Raw genomic sequence first — 27707 nt, forward strand, 5'->3', positions numbered from 1 at the left:
CTGTGAATTCGAGGTCAGCCTGGTCAACAAGCGCTAGTTCCAAGACAGACTCCAAAGCTACAGAGAAACCCTGTCTCGGGGGTGGGGTGGGGAACCTCTGTCTACATTATGCAAGATTAAAGCTTGAAGCTCCCTGAAATTTAAAATCTCTGAAATGCCACTGTGATTCTTTGACATTGATTGCAGGATGACTGAGAACAGCAGGCAGGAAGCCTCCTGGTGAGGTCTGTGCATCAGAAGCCCAGCCTTGCACAGCTCTTCCAGTGTCTTCTCTGGAGTCTGGCGATTTTGAAGTGCATGAGGATTCTTTCACTTACCCAGGGAGGAAAGTCCCCTAACCCCAATCCACTTGGATGAATGTAGTCGCTGGTTTCAGGAGCACAGTTTCTTAACTGGTGCCCACCAAGCTAGGCTTGCATATTTCTCATCTCTACCAAACTCAAACCACCTCCCTAATCGCATTTCACTTCTTATCACATTCATTTTACTTTGCATGTGTTTGCTATTCAAACTTTTCTTCTCTCTCATTTTAGAGAAAGACCTAGCACAATCATAGTGATGAATTATTGAAATTTCAACCATTGAATCATATTCAGAGAGTTGTTGGAAGGATAAAACAAGATAATGCATAGGAAATATCCTAGCTCAGATGCCAGGATATGAGTGCTTGGTAAATGTTAGCTTAATGTCAGTTAGGTCTTTACCCATAGCTAAGCCTTTGTCGGCTTCAGTTCGTGAAGCACTCTAAGGCCCGGAGGCACTTTTAGAGTTCCTTGAAAGTAGCTGTGGCCACAGCACACAAGCTTCAGATTTCTTTGCTGCGACACACGGTGTGGTCTGCGAATATGAAACAAGAAACCTAACCCATGGCATTTTTGCAAAGCTGAATTGTTAAGAAAATCATACTGAGACCATACATTATGGTATTCGTCATCATAGACAGAACTGCCTCAACTTTTCAACTTCTCACTTATAGGACCATGGTCAATTCATTTTATTCTTCAGCATCCTGCTTCCTTCAACAGAAAAAAGAGATGCTGGTAACATGAATCCATGGGAGACTTACAGAAAACAAAATGTTTCCAGATAAACATTTTGAGTTGCATTTTTTTTTTTTTGCTGTATGTTGGCTATATGTTTGTATTTTCTGAAACATCCTTGGGAAGGATCATAGAAATGTTCTTATTTCTTCAGCATTGCTATCATTCAGGCTGTCATTACCATCTCTCTTCTTCATACCTACGCTGCTCATTGGGATAGCCTCTACACGTATGAGGTCATTTCAATTTAAATTAATTACAACATAGTAATTTTAATTGCTTGGTCTAAACCTGCCAATTTCATGGCTACTGATTCCTGTGGTGGGCAGCACAGAATGAAAAACTTTGGATTTTTCAATGACCTTAAAAGGCTCTATTGCAATAGAATCACACACACACACACACACACACACACACACACAAATACACACAGACTTAATTTTAGAAAAATACACATTGACGATCACCCCTTTGCTAGAAGTGCATAACGAGGGGAGGACCGCGACTGAAAATACATGTAGAGATGGAGAACAGTGATTCTCAACCTTTGGGTTGTGACCCCTTTGAAGGTTGAAAGACCCCTTCACAGGGGTCATCAAAGACTGTCGGCAATGTCAGATATTTACATTATGGCTCACAACCCATTTTCAAAATAATTCAAAAGCTTAAATGAAGCTGTCCTATAACAAGGGTACAATACCTCCTTAGTCACTATTAGCTCAAAAACAAAAAGCCCAGTGTCAGGAATGGGTCACCTCTTTAGGAGTTGGGTCACTAAATTCAAAAAGACTTTACTGAATGGGTCAGTGAAGTCCCCGTGGATCCCAAACATTACAAGCTATTGTCAATACCCTTGAAGGTGTTGCTTTCATAACTTGATAGCAAGACCATAATTGCTGAAACATCACATACGTGAGTCAATGAACACACACAGAGACACACAAAACCAAGCTGGAGCAGCTGGAGCTGATTCAGAAGCATCACATCTACTGACTAGCTTTCATAGTGCTGGAAGGTCCTATCTGTACACTCTGCTGGAGGAGAAAGCAAACATCAGCTTTAGCCTACTGTAAACCCTATGGGCTTCAGTGACAACCGGCCTGGAAAGACATGTTCAATGGGGATAGTAGTGGCCTTGACTGCAGTAAGAGTCTTGACTCATAGGTTCCTGAATGAAAAACAAATCAAATGGGACTTGGTAGTTGAATAAACAGTTAAGGATTTAAGTTGAGTAGAGCAAGCGAGGAAACAAGAATACACTTTTTAGACAAAGCATAGACTGAGCATCAGTGGTCTTAAAGTTGGCAGTTGTGATGATTATATTCTTCTACACCAGTGATTCTCAACCTTCCAAATGCTGTGGCCCTTTAATACAGTTCCTCATGTTGTGGTGACTACCCAGTCATAAAATTGCTTTCATTGTTACTTCATAACTGTAATTTTGCAACTGTTATGAATCATAATGCAAATAGCTGACATTTCCTGTGGTCCTAGATGACCCCTGTGAAAGGGCCAACCCTAAAAGGGGTCACAACCCAAAGGCTGACAACCACTGCTCTCCACACGTATCTTCAGGCTTGTGCCTACCCTCGGTATGCATGTACAGCAAAGGGACAATCTTCAAAGTGCATTCTTCCTAAAACTGAGTCCATTATAACTAGATGTAAGAACATGTACCCCTAAAGTTGAAACAATCGCTGGGGAAAGGGTAGCAGCTTTCTAAGCATGTTTCCCTGATGGGGAAGTCCCAGAAACTTATCTAATGCAATCCAGATGGACACCAGTATCACCTATTGTTCTCTACATCCAGTTATGGAAACCCCATGATGACCCATCTGGAGAACCCCCCCTCTCTATTTTTGTACCTTGATTCCAAGTCTTCCACTACCATTATCTTTGCATCTTGTTTAAAATCCCTGAGCAAGCTCACTAGAACTTTTTATGTCCTGTATTGAGGGATCTGGTAGTCATTCCTAACCTCACACCTTTTAAACATTTTGCTTGCAATTGAAATAGAAATAAATCATTCTCCCCACTTCCTTCCCTCTATCAATCCACTCCTAGCTACTGTCTCTCAAATTCCATGTCCCCTCATCTCAAATAAATAGCCTCATTTTCTCTAAGTATTATTGTTACACACACACACACACACACACACACACACACACACACACACGAATAAGTTAACTAAAACCTTCTGAGTCTATTTTTGTTATTCGTGTGTATGTGTGTGCAAGACTAACCACTCCACACTGGACAATCAACAAGGGTGCTCGTCCTCAGTAGAGGCTGACTCTCTTTCTCCAAACCGTCATTAGTTGCCTGTAGCTCTTTGTCTAGGGGTGGGAACTCACAAGCTTTCTCCTGCTCCACGTGACCATGTTCTTTGGTATTTCAATTGTTCCACTCCTGTTCGTGAAACCGTTTCTAAGAGAGACTTACACAGAAGACTTCTTTTTGTTCTGGTTCTTACGGTCTTGGTGGCATCTCTATTCCCATGTTCCCTGAGCCATATCTCCCCAAGTTGTGTTACAGATGGAACCACTGGGTCTGGCCTCCCCACAAGCTGATCTCTGCTTTCTGTCCAGTTGCAGTTTGCTGCAGTGCTATTCATTTGCTGTAAAGAGAGACATTTTTGATGAGGGGTGGTAGTAATACTTACCTAAGGGTGCAAGTATCGGGTTTAGAATATAGTAAAAAAAATGCAGCTCTAACAAAGTCAGGGTAGTAGATTTTTCTCTAATGTCCATGGCTCACTAGCCCTGGTAAGCTGGCTAGGTTTCTAATACCAGCCCTGATTTTCCCCATGTTGACTAGGTTTCTATTAGCTGTCTAATTAGACAACTCTAGATTCCCATGGACATGTGGGAATGCCGCCTTCCTGCACTACTATGCAGATCTCACCATGCTGGCTGAAACTACTTAACTTCTCGGGGACCGTGGAAGCCGAACCACAGAAAACAAAGTTTCAGGTCAGATCTAGTTGGAATCATCCCAATTTTGTGAAAGTATCCCAATTTTAAGAAAGTATTCAGAGGCCCACCCCCAGTGCCCCACTTAGTAAGAAACCACAAATGCCTAAACACTGGGGATTCTATGTTTAAACATATGAGCTTGGGAGGCAGTATCTACATCCAAACGACAACCGAAAAATGAACATAAATATATTTCACATTGAGGTTCCCTTCTTCTTATATGGCCTGCTTCTACTGATTCATGGCCTAGAAAACCACTAAAGTAAGACAGTTGGTGTCCTACTGGGGTTTCTATTGCTGCAGAAGGCATCATGACCACAGCAACTCCTCTATAAACAAAGGCATTTAATTGGGCTGGCTTACAGTTTAGAGGTTCAGTCCATTGATGTAATGGTGGGACAAAACAGCATGCAGGCAAATGTGGTACTGCAGAAAGAGCTGAGGGTTCTATACCTAGACCCACAGGCAACAGCGAGTGAACTATTTGCCACACTGCGCATGGTTTGAACAAAGGAGACCTCAAAGCCCACCCCCACAGTGGCACACTTCCTCCAGCCAGGCCATACCTACTCCAGCAAAGCCTCCTAACAGTATCACTCCCTATGAGCTTCTGGGTACCAATTACACCCAAACTCCCACAGGTTATCTCCAAGGCTTGTGCCTCGCTCCCACTGGGTAGCTGGCCAGAGGGACCTCAGCTTACCTCTTCTTTCAGACACTTTTTCTGGCCAGAGTCTTTCGGGTCATCCTGTCCTGATGACTGTTGGTGTCTTGGATTTCTGCTAACTGGACTCTGTTTTCAGACTGGCAAGCCCCTGCTAGTGTGAGCTCTAGAAGTCACTCGAATGATGATCCCGATTGGTTTGTCCTAGAAAAATAATCGTTTGTCCCTGTCTGGAAGTGACTGTATGTGTCTCTGTTCCTGGGCAATTCTGCTGTGGTTCTAACAAAGCCAATGGAGAACAGGAAGAGCTTTGGTGGGGACAAAATGTTACTCTTTCTCAAATCAAGGAGAAGGCCTGTGTTCAACCACTAGCGCTTCTGTAAATCCATACCCCAAAACACAGGGGTTTCACAGAACTTTCGGCATCGGCTGCTAAAAGTCCCTTGGTAACAAAACATTCACAACATCAGCACCATAAAGAGCATTTGCTGGATATCGGATGTGAGCAAATGGCTGTGCTAGTGTAGATGCTCACAGTCTGTGGGGAACAACTCATTTAAGAACTGTCTTTAGCATGAAGTCGGGCTGTAGTTTCAGGAGAATGACAATCTCCACCTACACGTCTTACTTTGTTTTAGGGGCACACTCCCTTTCAAAAAATTAGAAAATTTGGTTTTATAATTCCCAGATTTCTTGTAGCTAGATGATGGATCTGACTATGTTATAATTTAACCAATTTTTTCTTCCAAATCTTGCACCATCATTGTCAAGTTTTTATCTGCTTGTTTGTTTTTATTTTGGTTTGGGTACTTCCCTTTCTTATCTCAACAATGGCAACATTGACATTATGCTCTTGAGAAAGTTGAGGATTCATGGGCATACTCAATTACAGAGCCTAACACATTGCGTGGTGTACACTAAATATTTCATAAAGCTTTGCAACTCTTATGAAGGGGAAGAAAGGAAATGCCCTTTCTAAGTCTTGCTCCAGGAGAACTTCTGAGGAAGGGAGCAGAATGCGCCATGTGGTATCATAGTGCAACTCTGGAGAAGCCACTGTAACCGAGGCTTTCTCCATGTACTAGTTTGTACCAGTAATGTGAACTTGCTGCCTTCTCTTGGCATGAACATCTTCTGATTACCTAACTTCCTGCCTATGGCAGAGACAGCTAATACCTTGGTGGTGGGCCAATTCTGCCGTGTTGTTTGGGCAGTTATACCAATAATCCCAGCCTAAAGCTTTGTGCCCTGCTTGGCCGATGATGTTCTAAGTGCTTTTCCATCTGTTCAGATACCCCTGTTGGTGCTGATGTGGTGGTACATGCCTAGGAGCCCAGCATTTGGAAGACTGAAGCAGGAGCATTGCCACGAGTCCCAGTCCAACATACGCTACATAATGAGACAAAGGTTGGTCTATACTTTCAAGTGAGACTTTGACTCAAAAAAGGAAAAAAGCAACGACAAATAATGTTTAAAATAACAAAATGACTTGCCTTGTGTAACAATCTGTTGTGGGTGGAATGAAAGAATAAGAGTCATGTCTGAACCGAGCACACCGCGGTGGCTTCCTGAGGTCTGCATTCTGCAGTGGGGCTTTTTTTAAGGTTACAGGCCATTGTCCGTTATTGAGGAAAAACAGGGCAGAAAACTGGAGGCGGAAACCAAAGCAGAGACCAGACCATGGGAGAGTGTCGTTCACTGGCATGTTCAGTTTGACAGCTTGCTTTCTCACACAGCCCCAGGACCACCTGCTCAGGGGTGGCCCTAGCCACAGTGGGCTGTGTCCTCCCACATCAATCATTAATCAAGATAGAGTTGATTACAGGCCTATCTGATGGAGCCAATTTTTTAACTGAGGAACCCTCTTCCTAGGTGACTCTAAATTGTATCAAGTTGGCAATTGCTAAGCAAGAGAGCGTGACAGCGAGACAGGGAGATGACAGCGAGACAGCTACAGCATCCTATCGCGCACACACCAGGCACTAGGGACAGCATTAACGCCGTCAAGTAACAAGCAAACATGCTGGAACCACCAGGCGTGGTTGTTTCTGACCTAACGTGCCGTTGTTCACTCCTATTCTGCATTGTTTCTAGACTTATACCACAAACCAGCTCCTAAAAATTAAACTTAAAATATGATTCATGAAATATATAAGATACCCAATTAACTACCAAGTTTTGCTACTTCATTTCCATCCAAAACTGGAAACTAGGTATGGGAATGTATTCAAACTGTTTTAAGGCAGAAATGCCACATTGTGCAAGACAGTATTGACATTTTTTTTACTGATCAACATTCTTAGTGTCTGGGGCACTAAGAATTCTGATAGCTTGGTGTGTTAGTTAATTAAAACATGAACTAAAGGCAGTATTATTAATGACGATGCCATGCAGAAGAAGCAACCCAAAAGTCTAGGGAGACTGAGGTTCGAACGTGACTTAGCCTGTGAAACCGTCTCATCCAGACTCTAGATCACTGCTTCTCAGCCTTCCTAAGGCTGCGACCCTTTAACGCAGTTCCTCATGTTGTGGTGATCCCCGGCCATAAAATTATTTCTTTGCTACTTCAGAACTGCAATTTTGCTACTGTTGTGAATCGTAATGTAAATTACTGATCCCAGTGAAAGGGTCTGTTGACCCCCAAAAGGGTAGTGACCCACAGGTTGAGAACTGGTCCTTCAGCTTCTCGAAGGAGATTCAGAGAGTCCTTTTTCCAGCCCATGTGAAGCACGTTTCCGAGGAGACCATGGACCTGCTTGAGCAACTCCACAGTGGCTATGGGCTGTGGAAAAGACCATATTGGGAGGTGTTGCCACTGAAATGGAATCCTCAGATTCATGAAGAGGATGATGACAGAATGGCCAGCTTGAATTCCAGCCACACCTCAGTCAACTTTTTTTCAAAATTACTTAGGACTGGAGGAAGTTCCCTGCCCAAGCTAGGAGCACTGTGATGGCATCCTCTTTCCAACTTTATCTTCTAGACTGAAAATAGAAAAAAAAAAGTCCCGGCTAAAAACATTAGGTCAGGTAAGGCAGTTCATGGCTAATCTCATCCCTCATGGCACTGCAGCTGGAGGATTGCTGTGAGTCCGAGGGCAGCCTAGGCTACAGAGGGATGCTGTCTCACCTCGTGATTTAGGTTATTGTTGGTAGAATTAATCGCTTTAGAAACGAGACTGGACTAATGCTACTCAGAGGTAGAGTGCTTGCCTAGCCTGCTTGGAGACATGGATCTAGTTCGAAGTAGTGAGATAAAAATAAAAAGCAAAGCCGAGCAAAGAAAGCAACAGTGAACATGAAGAGGGTGGAGGAATCCACGCACAGGGATATTTCTGCAGAAGTCGTCTATCAGCTTACAATGCTTGAGTGTTTCCTTGATCCAAGGAGCAGACTGAACAAGATAGTGTTCAAAGCCTCTCTCAAACAGTTCCACGTGTTCCCAAAGAGGGAAGAGAGTGTCAGAGGAAGGAAAAGAACTTCTGAGTTGCATGATAATGCTTTGGACACGACACGGTAAGCAACTTGGATGTGTGAAGAACTCATTTCCAACACACATCCCAACACTGACTACAACACGAAGACACCTCATATATACGTTCAGATGAGTTCACCCCAGCTTGAGCATGCCGTCTGCTGTGTCTGACATGGAGATGTCTTAACTATTTGGGAAGCTTTGACTTGAGTGTGAAATAGCATCAGAGACATCGAGTAGAGGTGGGAAGGCTGCCTCGTGGTTTCGTGCATCGAATTTCATCTTGGCTGCATCCCTCAAGGGAAATGTGGCTACCCTTTGCCTTGGATTTGGAGGCTAAGAAGAGTCTAGCAGACAATATCATCCTTCCCCTTCCGGCTGCAGAGTCACTTTAAGGGGTTGTCATAACCAGGTAGCATAATTATTGATCAAGCCACAGTCATTTGCAGATGGAGTTCCTCCTCCTTAGGGGATTGGTATCTGACAGGCAATCTGGAGGCTTGGCCTCAAAGTGTCTTTGGAGCTCGTTGTGGGAGGTGCAGTCCAAAGGTGAGTTTACACACGGGTGACTAAAGTTTCCTGTCACTGAGCATAAGAAGTCACTCATGAGCAGCGTCCCTAAACCACAGCTACAGGATGTGGGCACAAGCCCTTGTCTAATTGTTGGCCAAACGCCAGTGAGCATTCATCCCTGTGCAAATACTTGGGCTTTTGTGTGTGTGTGTATGTGTGTGTGTGGTGGTGGTGTTCTTAACATTTGAAAACCACAGGCATTAGCCTCTCTCTTTCTTCCCGTTGGCATAAGTCATCTTCTTTTCTCCAGCATGGTCTCTTGTCTGCAAAGAATTTCCAAGGAGCTTTTAAGCCTAAATTTAATACCTTTGCCCTCTCTCTGCTGCCCTATGGAATGCCAGGTTGGGGTAAAGCTACCTTACAAAACATCTTCTGGCTCCGCTGGCTTCCGCAGATTTGTTTGGGCGTTTTTTGATCAGATAGGAAATCAGAGTGTTCCATGAGTGACCTTAGCCTTTAAGAAAATAAAGGCAATTTCTGGAAATCCCCCCTAAACCACTGTGGTCTATTGTTTTCTTGCTTTTGAATTAACCCCGCTGTATGATACGAGGATCACAATGAAATTGTCCCTGGGAATAGAAGTGCTATATCGGACAGAGCCACTCAGTGGGTCAAAGAAAGGAATGGGAAAATTTAGTGTCATTCCAAAGTTGCCAAGAATTTACTGTCTTTTTTAAAGCATGTTTTCTAGTTTCTAGGCCTATGCTTCATGTTCCGTGAAATGAAAGCATTGGTTTGGCAGGTTTCTATCCTTCCTTAGCCCCAGGGCTCTGGAAAGCAACTACTTGAGTAATATTTCAACAAAGGGACCACGAAACTGGGACTCAAGGCCAAGGATCTGAAACACATAAGCTAGTTTCTCCTTTCTGTGTTACAAGATGGGCACATGTTCGGACACCAAAGCATCCGGCAGACCCCTGGGAAGTCAGGCATTACCAGCCCTTCACACAAATTAAGGTACGTGGCAACCTTACTTCTGGTCCCAAATGCCCCCATTCTGGCATGCAGAGTCAAACTACTCTACACCAGACAGCATGTTTTTAAATTGAAAAAAAAAAAACAAACCTGGTAAGTAAACACGACTTGTTCTGTGTCAATAGTAGGAGATTTTTTTTTTTCTCTGAGATGCATCAGAAGACTGTGAGGGCTCCCTTGTTGGAAATTCAAGTAGATTCCAAAGGAAGCCTTATTAGAAATCTTGCACTGGGGAAAAGTGAAAGAAACAAAGATCAGATGAAAAACTCACCAAGCACCACAGGTCTGCGGTGATGTTTTCGCGCTAAGGTTCTCGTGTCCCATCCAGTTTCAACTTAGATTGATAACTGCCCTAGGGAAGTGCTAGGGAAGGTTTCAGATGGCAGAGGGATGACAGGAAAAAGCCGAGGCGCACACGTGGCTCCCCTGGTTTGTGGCTCTCAGGTGAGCATAAGGACAAAGAACCCAGTGCGAACACCAAGCATTAAATAAGAGGAGCTTCGTGTGACAAAGAAATAATTCATGTTGAGAACTGAATTGAGTTATTGTGGATGATGCCCATGGTCTTTGGCAGAAGTCACTTCATAGAGGCAGGAACTCAGTGTTTTCTGTGTCAGGGAGAGGGTCTGACATCATCTCACTGAGGCGCCACATCTGGGAAATAAGCGTATAAAGTGTCCCCATTATTAGATGTGAATATTAGATATTAGAAAATTAAGCATTAGGAAAGTTAAAGTAATTTTTCAGGAGCTCACAGGACTAATTCGGTTCTTTCCAAAACAGGTCTCTAGTTATCTGAATGCTTAGCAACAGTTGTTTAGAGAATAACAGGCCAATGGCCTCAAGGAATTGTATCGACTTCTCGGATACTATACTACACAAACCATTCCCAGTGTACATGGTCGCTAGTTATCTTTATATCAGGTCAGTCGCGGCTCCACACTTTAAGAAGTAGCCCTTCAATCTTTGGATATTTGACACTGGAAAGACTTTCTTTCTTACCATGAACTGCTACTCAAATTCCTGAGTCCTCACTTAGTGAATAACCCTGCTTTGGGGAGCTGATTTACTAATTAGTCAATGTCTTGTACAGATATCACTAGAGAGAGTTTGCAGGGAAGTTCTGTGCTCACTCTTCATCATACAAAACACAAATACCAGCTCTCTGAATTTACCAGTCTCCCCCTCCTCTCCTCCATTTTGGGTAGCTTCTGCTAAGGGCGCTATACTGTGTCCTATTAGAAAGTCACTTGGGAGTGTCTGACTGAGCTTTACACGTGGGACAGACATGCATGGGGCAACCCATCATCAGGAAAATCCTTAAATGGTAACTCAAGAGAAAAAGCTGGGCATTTCAGAGGCTTCTGCCAGTAAAGCCACTACCTGGAGGCATATGGGAATTTTCAGGCCACAATATGAAAATAATTTGCCAATAATGTCTGCCTCAGAAGCACTGCCAGAGCAATTGAATGACTTTTCATTCCACTACTGTTGACAGGACAGCTAAGGATTGCAACATTTCCTCTCCCCGTCTCAATAGAAGTTCCTTGCCTTAGGGACTTGAACAATATTTGCCATCATGGGGGGAAGAGGGAGGTGTGACAAAGAAAGATGAAGGAAGGAACAAAATAGTAATGGAAGTAAACAAAATAAAATAAGGGCTCTTCAGGTTCTGGTTTGGAATGTGTGTACCAGACTGATAACTGCCTGCTCCCAAGTCTTTGAATCTGAGGAAAAAAAAGCTTTCTTAAAAAAAAAAAAGGAAACAGTGTAAAAGTAAACTTCAGAGGAGCCAAAGAATAAAATAGCTGGAACTTTCAACCTTAGCATCGAGGTAAGTGTCTCGACTTCGGGTCTCAGGAGAGGCAAAGGGCTTCTTGTGATGTTTATACTGATTGGCATTCAGAGCTTCCAAGCTAAGTTAAATGCAAGGTTTAATTTTTTTAAAGGAAGAAACCAAAAGAAATGAAATACTGTCGCAATTTGTTCAAAGTCAGAGATAAGTCAGGAGAACACCAGAAGAAATAGAAGGAAAAAGAGATGGGGATTAAATTAACGAAGACAGTATTTTGAAATCATGCCCCCCAAATCCTTTGAGATAGTGAACCTGGTAGAGGAGAAAGCCAGTCCCAACCTCACTCTAACCCTGGGGCTCTTGCTTCTTCTGTGTCCTATGCTGACATTCCACAAAAGATGTCCTTGGAAGAGGAGACGTCGTTAAAATGAATACTTGAAAATAATGCTGCAAGTAGAATGAGCTGTTGGCCAGGATTGACGGACAGTGTTATGATCAAATTGTGCTTTAGAAACTGACAGGAGGTGAAGGCCTAATTGAAAAAGCCTTGGAGTGGAGCTCCTAATTAAGAGACCATGTTAACAATTGAAAACCTGATCCAACACTGTCGGTGAACGATGGAATTGAGAAGGAGGCTGTGGGTGGTTTTTGATGTTTCATTCATCTTTTTCTCGTCAATGCTAAGAATCAAGTTCAAGGCTTTCTACAATTTGGGAAAGCACTATGCTATTGAGTTATACATATAGTCTTAGGAGAAGGTATTTTAAGTTTGGATACAAGGTTATGCCACATATCCATGTTTTATTATGGAATGCATTTGACTTAGATTTCAAGCCAGTTGAAATCGGTAGGTTTGAGGAGTGGATTATATAAAAGAAACAAAATGTTCTGGATTTGGGAAGTGATTAATGTAAGGCAGCACCAGAAAGGCTGACGCACGGATGAGTGGAAGATATAGGGTGTATTCTGAGCCTTGGGAGAAATATGAGAAATACAACTGTGGATGAAAATGTCCTCATAATGGCAGCTACAATAGGGGAACCAGTGAGAGCCTCGTGAGAATGAAACGGTTCAGGGGCTGAACACTAAACTGTTCAAAGTGCCCGTGGATGCGAGGAAGAGAAAGACAAAAATTTAAACTTTAGCAGATTTAAAATTAAGTTACATCATGGATTCTACCCAGAGATTTTAAATTACATTAACATTTTAAAGTTATATAACATTTCATGAGCTCTAGAAGTGTCTAGTCAGGTTTTACAGAAATTTGACTTCTCTCATATGAGGCTTCAAATGTCTACCAGTTTAATCAAGCTTTTAGCTTCCTAAAACACTAGCAAATCAGCCTTTTAAATATTGCTTGAAAGTAACTATTGGAATCCAAGCAATATAGGGAATTTAAACACATAGGTTATCTACAGATGATGTACTTTGTTACAAAGAGTCTCAAAAGCCGATACTCCCCCGAGCAAGGGAATAGCCAAGTTTGTTTCGGTTCCCAATGAATGACATGAGCCCCGCGTAGGTCTCAATCAGAATGGGTTGGGTTAACACCATCAGTTCCTCTTCTCTTCCAGACCCAGCAGAATTCTTGTGAGCCTTCTCAATAGCTGGGATGAGCTTGGATGTGAATCCAGACAACTGAAGAACAAAAGGAGAAGCATAAATTTAGTGACTCCAAGACGCTTCTGAACATTTCCACTCAGTCAGCCTCAGTTGGGAATGCTTTTGTTTAACTTTTAATATAGTACTCAGCCAATAAAGAATGCACATAGTAAAATTATCTGTTTTATTTGTTTTCTATTAGTCATAACTTGTAGAACAGCAAGGAATCAACTTAATCAATATTTGCCCATCGTTTGTTATGAATTAGACACTTGTTGGACACTGCTGGATGCTGAAGGCCAAATATGAACATCTGCTGCCCTCAAAGACAAGTGACTATGCTGCAGTCTACAAAGCACATCTGCTGTGGGAAAGCAAAGATCATTATACCAGACAGAAAGAGGGACAGAAATGCCTATGAAGAACGATGTCAAATGCAGACCCTAAGGTCTTTTTTTTTTTTTTGCAGAATTTCCATGGGTATAAATGAGGTTCAGCAAGTCAGAAAAGGCCTAGAGATGGGCACTATGTCTTCCAGCTCAGCCTCCTTCCTGCCACATGGAAATCGTCAGGAAACATCCATGCTTCTCATTACCACAAAGGCACAGACAGAGAAAATACTGAATGTTGTAATTCCAAACCATGTTCCTTAAGCACAATACTTGAGTGACAGTGTGGACCTTTTGTTTCTGGTTTTCTTAATTTTTAGAGGACGACAGACATGAAGATTGTATCTATTTCCTTCCAGTTCCCCAAAGCCTCCAGACTCCTCTCTTGCTTCCTCTTTCCTTCCTAATTAATGACCTCCTCTTTAATTATTATTGTTACACACACAGCCCATGTATGTACATATATATGCACCCTTTTAATCAAGTCCATTTATCAGTATATATATATACATACATATATATGTATGTATGTATGTATATATATATATATATATTGTATGCGTGTACAAGGCTGACCGTTTGACATTAGACAACCCTATGTGGGAGCTTGGCCCTGGAGGAAACTGATTCTCCCTCTCTCTCCAGCCATTGGCCACTTGTCTACTCCTTCAAAAAGAGGAAAGACCTTATAAATTTCCCCCTATCCCTGCCAGGATGTCAACTGCTATCATACAGGTCTTGTTAGGAAAACCATATTGTTGAAAATTTCCCATCATGTTTAAAAGACGCCAGCTATAACCAGACATCCTGGTCCTCTGGTTCTTCCAGACTTTTGATCCTCTTCTCAAAGTTACCTGAACCCTAGGTGTGGGGGTTGTGTTGCAGATGTATGAACTAGGGTTGGGCATTCCAGGGACCCTTAGTCTCTCCGTTTTGGCCAGGTGTGAATCTCTGGAAAAGTCTCCATCTGTTCCACAAGGAAGCGTCTTTGATGAGAGATGAGAGCTACATTAACCCGTGTAACTTATACCACAGCTACAAACCACTGTTTGGGAAAGCAAATAGGTGCTATTATTAATAATGTTGCTTTAACAGGTTCCTTTGGGCTGGAGACAGCATTGTAAAAGAAAATGTAATCCAAGCAGGTAATCTCCTTCAATCCCTGCGCGCAACCCAATGGAATAGCTTTATTCTTTTCATTGTACTTAGAGTCATGCTTTCCTTTAAAAAGAGATTAATAGTAATTAAAATTGTTAAACTGCTACCTAACTTGTTCAGGCCATTATTCAATTTAAAATGTTTTCTGTTTCATTTTCCTTTCCATTTTCAAAGCCAAGTTCAAGACTTCCACTTCCATAATGCCTCCCTATGTAGCCTACTAAAACCGTTCTTTTCTTCTGCGACTGAAGAGCTGTCTCAGAAGTCAGGAGTACTTGCTGTCCTTGCAGAGTACCTGGGTTGAGCTCCCAGCACCCACAGGGTGGCTCACAACCATCTGTAACTTTCCAGTTGCAGAGAATCCAACACTCCTTTCTGGCCTCCAACAGCACCATGGTATGTAAACAAAACAGTCATGCACATAAAATAAAAATAAATAGTTTAAAATCATCATCATCATCATCTTCTCTTTCATTTCATTAATATCTCCACTCCAATATATTAACAAGTTTTCTAAGCAGAGGGGCAAGTGTGACTTTTACATGTTAAGCCATCACGAGGCTATCACTATTTGGGAATCAAATATAGTTTTACTATGGGGGAGAATACCTTTTACAGTCTGAGAACACAGCATGCTCTGTGTATCTGTCCCTCTGGTACCTCTAGGATTTCTGCTACACAAAAGTCTTTACTCATTCAAATGTCCACTCCCATCCTCTCCCCTCTAGACACACACACACACACACACACACACACACACACACACACTTTAAATTCCACATATTCTTAGTCATTATCTAAGAACATTGCATTTAGCTTTGCAGTTTGTAGTTTTGGGTCATGCTTCCTTTGCTCAAAATGTCTTATTTTGCCTTGACTCTCGAACTTTGGGACAATCAAAAGGAGACATAACTAAATATCCGTTGGCAATCTAAACCGCCACCTTCTAAGATGTAGGGTGGTACGTGTCTGCAATCCCAATACTCGGGAGACACAGGACAGGAGGATGAAAAGTTCGGTTCCAGCCTGGACTGTGTACCAAGACCCTAGCTCTCTAAAATGCCTCCCTTCATAATACAAGTAGCATTAAGTACTGGGATTAAATACATGTTAAGTTGTCAACAAGGTACTCACCGGCTGTGTGCCCTTGGGTAAATTATTAAGCCTTCCTGAGTTTCATATTCTCTATCCCTAAAAATGGGTGTACTGATAATATCAAATTCATAGGTAAAACAAGTGAGAGAGATTGGCAATGGTGAGATGCTCAAATAAAGCAGTAGGAGCCAGGGTGAGCAATGAGATAAGGCTGGTATTCAGAATCAATGTAAAAAGCATTAATAAGTTTGTTTCTTACAAACAAAATCATTAGCTCCATCATCATCATCATCATCATCATCATCATCACCATCATCATCATCACCATCATCGTCAAGAAACCACCGCCTCCTAGAAGGTAAAACACAATCTCAGCCTTTCCCTTTGCCAAGGCCATCTGCACTAATATGATGCCTTGTCAGAGGTTAGTATTTGTCCAACAGGATTACTGAACACTACTTCAGCTCTCATTGTAACCGTCACTTCTTGAGAATCCCCTGTGGTCTCAGAATCTAAGGGCTGGAAAGAAAATATTGACACTATTTCATACTCAACACATTGCGTTTCATTGGATACACTTCATTCCCAGCCATGTCTGGAACACTCTCAAAGGGGGTCGGCGTGCTTACAGAGACAAGCTGCTCCTTAAAGGAGTGGCAGACAAAAGGCCATGTCCCCAAGCTGGCTCTTGAGCATTTCAAGCACCTGAACTCAATCTGTGTGACAGGAGCGCTGTGTCATCTGATATGAATGCCACCGGCCACATACTTTTGTCTAAAAGCTTTTATACACCCACCTCTGTCTCCCGCTTTTATTTCTGTCTCAAAAAACATAGGGTCAAGTTTTAACAACTCCAGTTACACAGGGGCCATGTGTTGGTTGGGGGGAGCACAGCAGTGTTCATGGAGGAGGAGGTGCAGTATTCTTGACTTCACAGCCATTATTTACCAGCTGAGTGCCTGGGCCCCTGGTTGCTTCAGGTGTTGTCTGCCAGCAACTCCCGCCTAGAATCTCAGTTTTCTTTATTACAACCATCACTCGCTTCCTGTTTATACTGGGCAGAGAGACCAGGTTTCATGCCTGCAGGCCCACATTCCTTAGCTCGGTAGGTTTTCCTAGCCTTGGGGCCACAGGTTTCAACCTTTCTCTGTAGATGAGAAACAAACCCTCGTTCAATGCTGAAGATATGAAACCACTTGACAAGTTACAATGCTGGCCAGTATGTGTGTCATCGGTACACATTTTCTCGGGAATTATCAGTTGCTTTGTACAGACCCTGTAACTGTGGGTAATTTAAAGTGTACAGAGACACAAAAAGATAATGAGACTAAAGTTTCTTTTCTACACAAGAAGTTTCCACTCATTCTGTCTTTCAATTTCATCCTATCCACTCCAGCTCTCCCTTCTGAAAACTACACACACACACACACACACACACACACACACACACACACACAGACTGAGAGAGAGAGAGAGAGAGAGAGAGAGAGAGAGAGAGAATCACATACATACAACAAAGAAGTCCTTTAGGCTTATACCTAGTTACATGAATATTAGTAACTGCTAAGATGTGGGTGTATATTTATCATTGTATAGTCTTAGCTCGTTTACTTAATCCCTGTGTTTAAGTGTCTTGACTTTTAAAATGAAGATATTTACTCCTATCTTAGATGTTTTGTTAGTGAATTTACATGACAATATCACTCATGCTATAAGCAATAAAGACAAAGTAAAAAGCATATAATACGTAAAATTATCTTTATGTGCTAGGCAAGTACCTTAAATGCAACATAACCTAGTATCCTTCATTTCCACAGTTGTGCATTGTGAGTAGAACATGGCATGTATGCAGATTTGAAAAGATTTCAAGGTGGACAGGTAAGGCAGACTTCTGGAGAGAAGCTGTTTGAGCCCCGTGTTTGCACAACGTGGACATGACCTACACTTCTGATGGGTAACGGGAGGTATCACATTTTTACATCACATGATAGAAACATAAAAGCTGAGTTACACATAGTTCAAATGACTTACAAGCTAATGAATCGATCTATCATTAATAGGTAATGTTTACAGATAGTATAAACTTGAATTTGAACACCTGTGTATATTAACACTTCTCTCTCAAGTACCTTCCTATACTACCTTAGTAACTCAGCCTTGATACAATGATGTAGACATAATTAAGGACATCCATGAGGACCCGGAAAACAGAATAACAATTGTTGATTTGGGGAAAACTCATAATAAGAAAGCTGCCGCTTTCCTCGACTATTAAGTAGTCTATGTTACTTTGCTATTTACCTTAGACTGGACATTTAGCATGTTTCTTGCTTGATGTTGCTCATGTTGGTGGTAGTTCTATTTTTTGTGTAAGTTTTTACCTTTTTCTCCTGGACAATACTTGATATTTGTTCTTACTGTATACTGTTTTGTTTTAGATTTAGTGCCCTCTTATTTGGACAAAATAGGGAGGTGTTGTGGGAATTCATTCAGCCAATAGCCTCTTGGGTACCAGCACCACTAGGACTTGGTCTGAGATACTGCCTGTGGACTGATGAGCACACACGCAAAGCAAGCGTGCTCTCCTGGCTGGTGGTCTGAGTTACTGTATGCAGTTCCCAGATCCAACAGAGCAGAGGACCGCAGCAGCTTTCTTATTGTGAATATTCCCCAAATGAACAGTTGTGATCCTTCATTCCAGGCTCTCATGGACTTCCTTAGTTACACCTAACCAATGTCACCTAATCTGAATTGTCTATCTCCAATCCAACTTTCTCTACGGCAAATCATAAAGTTCTAACTGTCTAACTATTCATGGGTGGTTCAAATACAATATCTCATAAACTACTCTAACCCCTCACATTCTTGGTTATCACCATTCAAATTCATGTAATCACCATCTAACCACCCAGTAACTACCTCAGCCAACTTCTCTGCCGTGTTCTTAATCTTATCGGTCATGTGTTTTAGTAACTTTCTGCTGAGAAATTTGAAATTTCCTTACTCCCTACTACTATCACCCCAACTTCCCTGGGCTCTTACAGCTGTTATCTACACCATTATATATTCCTATTGGGGACCTATATAAGATTACCACCAGATAAACAACTCTTTCTCTTCATGGGCATTACGGACACCCTTACCAACCTCCATTTTTTTTTTGTTTTGGTCACTGGAAGCAAACTTCCATTCTAGTCCATTGGTTTCCATTTTAAATCTTTGAACATTTCCTTGCTGCTTCTGTCAAACCCTACCTTGCAAGTGACTCAGATATTATCTCATTTGTATTTGCTTCCTTAATGACAACTATACCTGTACTCTGTGGATGCCAGAAAACGCTCAGCAAATGAAGAGATTCTAAAAGAAATATGCCGGGAAAGAATGGCTTGAGGTTTGTTTTTTTTTTAAAAAAAAAAAATAAGAATAGACTGACTCATTAGCTTGTAAGTAATTTGAACAGCTTGTCTATGTGTACCTCAACCTTTCAGTTCCTCTCCCCGGAGATACAACATTTGCAACATTGAGTTGAATTGCTTCTTGACTTTGATTAAGTTATGCATGTCTCCAAGGTTCCTCTATTTTATTAATAAGAAAAATGGAAAACATCTCAACGATTTAAAAATTTCATTGCATGAAAACATTCACATAAGATTCAGCAAAGGATCCCGCTTCAAATCTCCCCTTCTGTGGTAGCACAGCAGGGCTGTAGTCAGACTCAGTCCCGGAAACGGTGCTAATGACATATAATATTATAGCATGTAAGCCACCAACAAAAAGGAGCTAAGACTCAGAGACTTAAGTCAAAGACTAACTCACATCTCAGATAGAGCTTCATTTGTGATGATCTTTGAATAAGAATTGACTTTAGCAAATGAAAGTTCCAGGCTGGTGCCAGAAAGGGAAAGGAAGGAGGAGAAGGAAGAGGAGAAGGAGATAAAGAAGACAGACCTTATACTAATAATTTAATAAGAATAAAGAAGACAGACCTTATACTAATAATTTAATAAGAAATGATCATGCAATGATTTCTCTTGCCATGATCTAAATTCATCCCTCCAGACTGTGTCCCATGCAATGTCCCCTTTAATCAATGTTTCATTCTCATCTACTGAAGAAACTTCCCACTCTGCTCTGTAAGAAATTCTGCCAACCTTATATATACTCACACAAAGAAACAAAGGGGGAAATGCCCTAAAATCAACACATTTAACAGAGCCATAAGGTAATATGATTGACTGGAAACCAACCAATATTTATAATATTTGCATGGGCATGCATATGCTTCATACACACACACACACACACACACACACACACACACCAGAAGCCCTAGTGCTAAGCATAGTGCTCTGGTCACCTAACTGTATTCATAAATACTTAGGCAATGATTCCAACTCCCTCCAGTATTTCACCTTTCATGCTCTTTGAAAAAAAAAATATTTGATTGCATCTGTATGTAGGAGACTAAAACAAAGTACTATCAAACCATCACATTTCTCTGTAGGCAACAAAATGTAGTCCTTAATCATTCATTCTGAACTTCTTCCAGCAAAGGCCATTCAGAAATAAGTACCTACTGCATCCGGTACAAGGAACAAGAGAAGGCTTGTCCCGGGGAGTGACACGTCTAATAGCTAAGTCAGTTAAGTATTTGTATTGGCTAATAGTGAAGTTCAACTATTAATACAAAAAATGTATCATTTTAATGATTAAAAACGGTTTTCCTTTAAAGAAAGGAAACTCCCATGAGAAAATATCATTATTATACATTTTAGTCTGGATTAGCAGGTACCTTAATAAATGTCTTCCATTGCAACTAATAATAGCAATGAAAACTGGGAGTTTGGAGAGGGTATGGACTGAAGAGGCAGAGGCTATGATGGAGGCTTGTGTGTGCTACTAATAAGGACTTTTGAACATAAGGGAAGCAGGTACCACCTCTGAAGTTGGGCACTTTACCTTGGCACACATTCTCCCTCTGCCTTTCAACCCCCTCCACGAGTCTGCTCTCACAGCCCAGCTTGGTGGGAGCGTTCTGATGCTGGTCTTGATTTTCACTTTGTTTGGTTTTGTTTTGCTGGCTTTAGGTGGTAAAGCATCAGCGTAGGAGCTGCTGCTGCTGGCTTGGCTGGGGGATTGTGAAACCGGTATCACATGAAGTGGAGCAACATGATCCCAGAACTAATTCAGTGCCTGCAATATCTGGAGCCAGAGTCAGCCAGGAAACCGTGAGCCTCTCGGGACATCTGCATGAGTCCCAGCAGGATCACCAACTTTTCCTGGGAGTAGACTGTATCAAAGCCAATTTATCTGTTCATTAGGGGGAATTAAGACCCCATTTAGCTTCTAATCACAGACACATTGCCTCAAGGGCACTTGCCAATTTACAGTTGTTTATTTACAACATACAAATTTACTTGCATAAATAGGTACATGTATATATTAAAGCAAGAATTTTAATACACCATCAATGGGAATCCAGACACTAACTGTCAAGTTTTGAACTGATGCTAAATTAAGTATTAATATTTTAAAGTAAAGGTCAAATGTTAAGAAAAACATTAAAACAGGACAGAAAAGACAAAGAAGTCTCAGTCTATGTGCACACACTCATGTGTGTATTTGGCTTTGTGAAAATAGTTTGATGTGTCACCAAATCTTCAACTCCAAGTGGTTCACTTTCTAATTATGAGGAGTGTCTCTGAGCTTTAGCATTTCATCTATGATAAAGGGATTAACCCTATTTAAGTTATAGGAAGCCACGTTGGTTGTTTGAATTATAGCATTTGAAGTGTTGCGCTTGAATGCTTTCTTGATTGGAGGCTGCTTTTGAGCCAATGATGGTTCAATATTTTAAGATTTATTAGCTACTAATGATTGCTTCCATTCATAAGGAGCTGCCCCTCTCTAGGCTAACCAGAAACGGTGACAGAATAGTACAAGAGACGATCTCTGTCACAAAAGAGTTACATGTCTTCTTGAGAGGATAAAAATGAAGGCATATAAAGAACCACCATGGCTTTGTGATGTATGGAGCATCTAGACATGCTATCCATGTCTAAATAGCAATCTAGTGAGATTAGAGGAAAGGGCAGTATCCACCACACTCGCTCTAGAGATGAGACCACCAACACTATCCCATGGAAAGAAATGACTTCATAAAGTCTGACCACAGAGCCAGTATGACGAAACATACTTCACACTATTCCATATTTCTTTCCAGAATAAGGCAACCGAGATGAATCTAGCTAGAGAACATCGCATGCATCCTCTTGCAATAAATATAACTAGCCAATGTAAGAACTCTAATTTGCTATAATATTCCATTAAAAGATGACAGCAAGAGGGAAGGGACACATTATGGTTACATAAACATAATACATGTCGTCTATGAAATAGCTATACTCTACATACAAGTGTCTAAAGAGGCATTAAATTGTTAGGGACTCAACTTCAGGTTGAGTCTTAACCGTTTTTAAGACAGAGCTTGTTCTAGAAGCACACAGCTTCACCGAAAGAGCTATTATGTGACAAAGTACCATCTACCTTGCAAATCTCAAGGAACTTCTCATTAGCGTATTTCATAGGGTGTTCAGTGAAGGTAGCATAAGGAACCTCAGTGGACCACGGATTCCAGCGTGACAATAGAGACTGTCCCTCGGGGCTCCCCCAGCAAATCCGAAGGCCTTCTCCTGGTCTCCTAAAGGAAGCAGATTTTTATTAGACTGAACGTTTCTGTTAAATACTTTGCAGGATATTTGATCACACTGTATAAAAAGCGTCTTCTGATTCATTTAATAAAGAGCAAAATGGCCAGTAGCTAGGCAGGAGAGAATAGGCAGAACTTCCAGAGAAAGAAAAGAACCTGGGATGAATCTAGACATCAGCAAGACGTGGACCATGTCGGGTGAACAGAGTGGGAGAGAGGTAAAAGACATGTGACAGATGGTAGATTAAACAGGTTAATTTAAATTATAAGATCTACTTGGGAATAAGCCTAAGCTAAAGGTCAAGTTTCCATAATCAATAAAAAGTCTCCATGTCATTATTTGGAGGTTGGTGGCTAACAAGAAAGTTAGGCTACATAGACAAATCGACAAGAAAAATGTGGCAAAGGATTGTAACTCTCCCATTAGCCCGTCTATTTCCACTGATGTGAGTGGCTTATCTCAAATCAAACTGTTAAGGAAAGGAGGATGTAGAAGGATGGGCTTGCTCTCAATCAGGGTAGCTGCAAGAGGTTTTTGAGAGTCCACATGAAAATGTAACCCTGCTACTCAGGCCAACCGCCAGAGCTGGAAATACAGGTGCTGGCCTCACACTGACATTCTGATGATGGCAGGTAGGAAGGATGGGAGGTAGTCTCAATGAGAGAGGAAAGGACACGAAGAGAAGTCAGTGTTTAAACAGAGCAGCAAGCAGAAGAACTGCCTGGGAGAGAGTATCAGATCTGACAAATGATAGGACCTCTAGGATCTTTTTGAGGGATGAGGACCATTCAAAACTCTCAGCTCCCTAAGTCAGTGACTCCTCTTTCATATCTCCGGGTCCTCTATTCCCTGCACAAAGCTTACCTGGTGAAGGTGCAGTGAGAGACAAACCAATGTGTGTAGAGAGTCTGCTGGCTCCTACCCCTAACCCTACTACTGACTCCTGATGTCCAGAAGGAAGACATTGTCTAACAGAACCCAGGCCTGGTCATCTGTTACACACAAATACAAAGCAAGGGAAAGTCAAACAGGAATAGAAGGCAGGAAGCCATGGCAGAAGAGCAATGCTACGTGACTAGAATCGGCATGTATTTGGCATCTTCTTTTCAATGTGTCCAACTGAATTTTGGGTTTGTGGTTTCATGGGGCTCTGAATGCAGAAAGGTGCCTGAAGGGCTAGCCAAACCCAGGTGCTCTGCATTCAATAAGCTTTAGAACCAAGTGGGCTGCAATTCTAAGCAGCAGCTCCATGAAGCATCCATTCAGTTCATTTCTTCTAGAAATTCAATCCCAGGATTTTGAGAATGAAAAACCAGAGCTTAGTGGTGGTGCCTTCACAAAGCTGTCACTTCCTGTATTAAAGAAGGATTCCTTTGGGAATAGCATGTGGTTTCTGAATGTTTATTCGTTCAGAAATGAGTGTAAACAGTCTCCCACATGCTCACGCATCTCCGCCTCTCAATGGCTGATGCCAAGCTGAGTCTTACAAAAGGAAAGAAACAAAGGAACACTGCCTGCCCAGTTCTCAGGTATTTGGTGATTGTGTTTGAAAGGTGAAACTCAACGTGTGTGTGTGTGTGTGTGTGTGTGTGTGTGTGTGTGTGTGTGTACTGTTTTGTTTTTATTTAATCCTTTGCCGAAGAAGAAGAGGAGGAGGAGGAAGAGAAAGGAAGGAAGGAAGGAAGGAAGGAAGGAAGGAAGGAAGGAAGGAAGGAAGGAAGGAAGGAAGGAAAATAAAATCTGATGCAAACCTCTGAAGTTTCCTTTGCAAATCCCACCTTCTTGGATTCTGTATTGATTCTGGTCATATTCTTGTATTTTTGTTTTGTTTTTTCTTTCTCTGTCCTGACAATAAGTCACAAACTTTATGAATACAAGCTTGCTCATTTCTGGAGCATTCTGGCTTGAGCCAATTAACACAACTTGCACAATGGAATTATTTACTGCTTCATATGTCAATTTTTGCACAAAGCACAATGGTTTTTTCTCCAAAAGGGATAAAAAAAATCTGTCAAGAAAGTCTCCCTAATAAGTAGACTTGATTTTTTTTTCCTTTAAGGACTTGAATAAAAGTCAAGCATAAAATTCAAGAGAATATTATTGTTAAATATCTGATGGCTTTGACCATGACAATGGCCTTTTCCAGGACAGTAGGAGCTGTTAAGAAGTTGGAGGGAAAATATAAAACTAAGTATTCACTCCATAGGTGGCATCTGAGGTGAGGCTTGTCAGGCCCTGTAGCATAAGACTTTGATAAAAGTTGTGGTCCACTCCTCTTCTGTTCAATGTTTTTGGGATAATTGTGGTGAGTAAGCACACCTATGGCCAGCAATAGTTGATGCTGTGGTGCGGAAGAATTGTCTGTATTCTGTCAATCATGTTTTAAATAAATGCTGATTGGCCAGGCAGGACGTGTAAGTGGGAAAACCAGACAGGAAATGGAAATGATGCAAGGAGGGCAGGAGAATTCTGGGGAGGAGAAAGTTGATTCCTCCCACTCCTGCCCAGATCACAGAAGCAGCAGGATGTGAGCTGCCCCACTGAAAAAGGTACTGAGCCACATGGCTAACATAGATCAGAAAAATGGGTTAATCAAGATATAAGAGTTAGCTAATAAGTAGCCTGACCTAATGGGCCAATCAGCATTATAACTTATAGAGATCTCAGTGTGATTTTTCTCTGGGACTAAACAGCTGGGGGGCCGGGCAGGACAAATACCCCCAACAAACAGGCCCCCTCATGTTACAATACTGCAGTAAGCTATGCTCATAGAGAGACTAATGCAAGTGTGAGTTAATAAAGGAGAGAGCAAAGGGCAATGAATGAGTGTTCAATAGTCCTATGTCAGTCAGTATGATTGTGGCCAGTCACATTTCCCTTTCTGAATGTCGTCTGAATTGGAATCTGATTTATTCATCCTACTGAACCTTCAGAATATGTTTGTACATTCAATAAAAATTGTATGACCTCCACATTCGTTCTTCAGTCACTGGGGGTTTAGTTATTGTGACATTTAGTTATGTCAGTACTGGGAATGATATAAAAACTTCAATCACATCACACATAACAGGTAGCTCAGAACCTACCTGTTCTGAGTTCAGAACCTAACTACAGCTCCACATGATCTGATGCCCTCTTCCAGCACCCCCTCCCCCTGAACACATACATGTACATGCCTGCACACAGATATACCCATATATAAATAAAATAAATCTTTCTTCAAAAGAATAGATAAAAACATTGTATATGCTATATATGAAATTTTCCAATTAACACATTCAAAGCTTGATATTTCTAAATCTGTTCAATCTAGACAATGGTATGCTTGGAGCTAACTTGACACACATAGGAAATGAAGAATGGACTTAATCAGGCCAACAAATCAAGAACTGCTAGTGAATGAAAGCAAACATGAGGGAACAACCTTCAGCACACAGGAAGTCTCAGGAGGTTCTGTGCTTGTCAAAGTCATCAGCCCCTTTCCTTCCTCCACCTGACTCTGCCCAGGAGTAATTTCCTTTGTGCTCTGTCTGCTTTTCAAGTCATGTTTAGTGTCTATGATTCCCGGAACTTAAGTTCTTAGGACAGACCTCCCCATGACTAGCTTAAACCAGCTTTCAAGCTGGTTTTCTTTAGATGAAGTAGACGCAGCCCCTTAGCTGTTCTGTCGGGTTAAGAGGACCTCTACAATCGGCCCGGAAGTCATCACCTAACCTGTGCCTCCGTTCTGTCTTCAGTGCCACTGCTTAATTAGAACAATTTCTGTTTGTGCAATTGTAAGTAAAGAGGGAACCCAGACCCCATGTTCCAGGAGCAAATCAGATGATCTCTGAGCCAGCGTGGCCACTATTTTATCTTTGCAGACCGGCACATACACACAGAAACTGGCAGCAATGAAAGATTCTCACCGGCACTTCTATTGCTCCTTTCTACCCTCTGAATCTGGCCTGCATTTTCACAGTTCTAGGCATAAGAAAGGTGATGTCTTTATCTAGCCTTCATTTTCATGATTCTGATGGTAAGAAACTTGCTGTGGTCTTTGCTCCTGGCCGACGTCAAAGTCTCACAGACACAGGCCAAAACAGAGCAACTCTCCCCAGGAGAGAACTTGGTGAAATATTCGTGATGATCCTAGACTTCTTAAGTTAGAAGGAACTTTTCACGATGGTTTTCACATTATTATCTCTCTCTCTCTCTCCCTCCCTCCCTCCCTCTCCCTCCCTCCCTCTCTCTCTCTCTCCCTCCCTCCCTCCCCCTCCCTCCCTCCCTCCCTCCCTCCCTCCCTCTCTCTCTCTCTCTCTCTCTCTCTCTCTCTCTCTCTCTCACATACCCACACTCACATACATACACACACATATACTCAGTCACATAAAAACATACACACACACACACACACACTCTAAGAGCTAGAATTTTCAAAGGCCTCAGTTCCTTTCAGAGCCACGTTAATTATCTGTTCTACTCAGTGACTCAGAAGTCTAAAATACAGTTCTTGGCTGGGAAGAAACCCTAGGCAATCACAGCTTTCAGTCACCACAGCCAACCAGGTTTGCCTTCTACAGTACCAAAGCAAGAAGCACGTTTATCATGAAGGAATTACTCATACAAGAGCCAGAGAACTATGCGCGTGGAGAAAGAAGTATGTTTTAAGCACAAAAAGTGAGTCCGAGTTGAATGGAGAGAAGCGTCTCTTCAGTCAGGCTTGAGTCTTTTCAGGAAGGCCTCCTGTCCCTCCTGGAAATGTGCCACACCACTGCCTTCTCTGGCTTAACACTTGTCCACTCCACAGATTTTTTTCTTCTTTGGGGGCGAAGCCGTGCATCATTTTGCCTAGGTCAGCACAGTCAACTTCCCTGACTCCTGCTCTTCTACCTTGGCCTCCCAAGATTCTCTGCTAAGGCGTGAGCCAAAGACTGCTCCCAAGAATGAGAACTAGCAGCTGCCATTATTACCTCGTCAGCTGCCCCTCCTTTCCCCTCATCTCAAATCTCAAAGCTGCGCCACAGAATTAAAAACATAGCTTGAGGCGCTGAATGGAGATTTATGAGGAAGCACAGATATTAACTCTTACTCTAAACGCAGGGCGTGTGCTTGTAAGTAACTGGTGAGCAAACACAGGGAGGCCGGGAGGGCGGGGATGGGGGGGAGCAGTTCAGAGCAGCACAACCTATTTTCTTCCTGTCTCCTTTTTCCTAACTTCCAGCTTTCATTGTTGAAAGGCGGATCTTCTAGACCCATGAAATGTTAGTCCCTTGCT

The 27707-nt window shown here is 42.0% G+C and overlaps 1 protein-coding gene across 2 annotated transcripts in view; it reads right to left on the reverse strand.

The window, feature by feature from the left end:
* Nucleotides 1-12775: 12775 nt before the first annotated feature.
* The window catches only part of Tprg1 (tumor protein p63 regulated 1), a 139762-nt gene continuing 124830 nt past the window's right edge, over nucleotides 12776-27707 (reverse strand). For both annotated transcript variants that reach the window (XM_085685370.2, XM_085685371.2), the window contains 2 exons: nucleotides 22287-22440; nucleotides 12776-13134 (listed from right to left, as the gene is read on the reverse strand). In XM_085685370.2, the coding sequence (XP_085541496.2) occupies nucleotides 12940-13134; nucleotides 22287-22440 (349 nt within the window). In that variant the 3' untranslated portion in view covers nucleotides 12776-12939. The remainder of the gene's footprint in view (nucleotides 13135-22286; nucleotides 22441-27707) is intronic.

Source organism: Myodes glareolus, chromosome 2, assembly GCF_982192425.1.
Source record: "Myodes glareolus chromosome 2, mMyoGla1.1, whole genome shotgun sequence".
NCBI classification, from domain to species: domain Eukaryota; kingdom Metazoa; phylum Chordata; class Mammalia; order Rodentia; family Cricetidae; genus Myodes; species Myodes glareolus.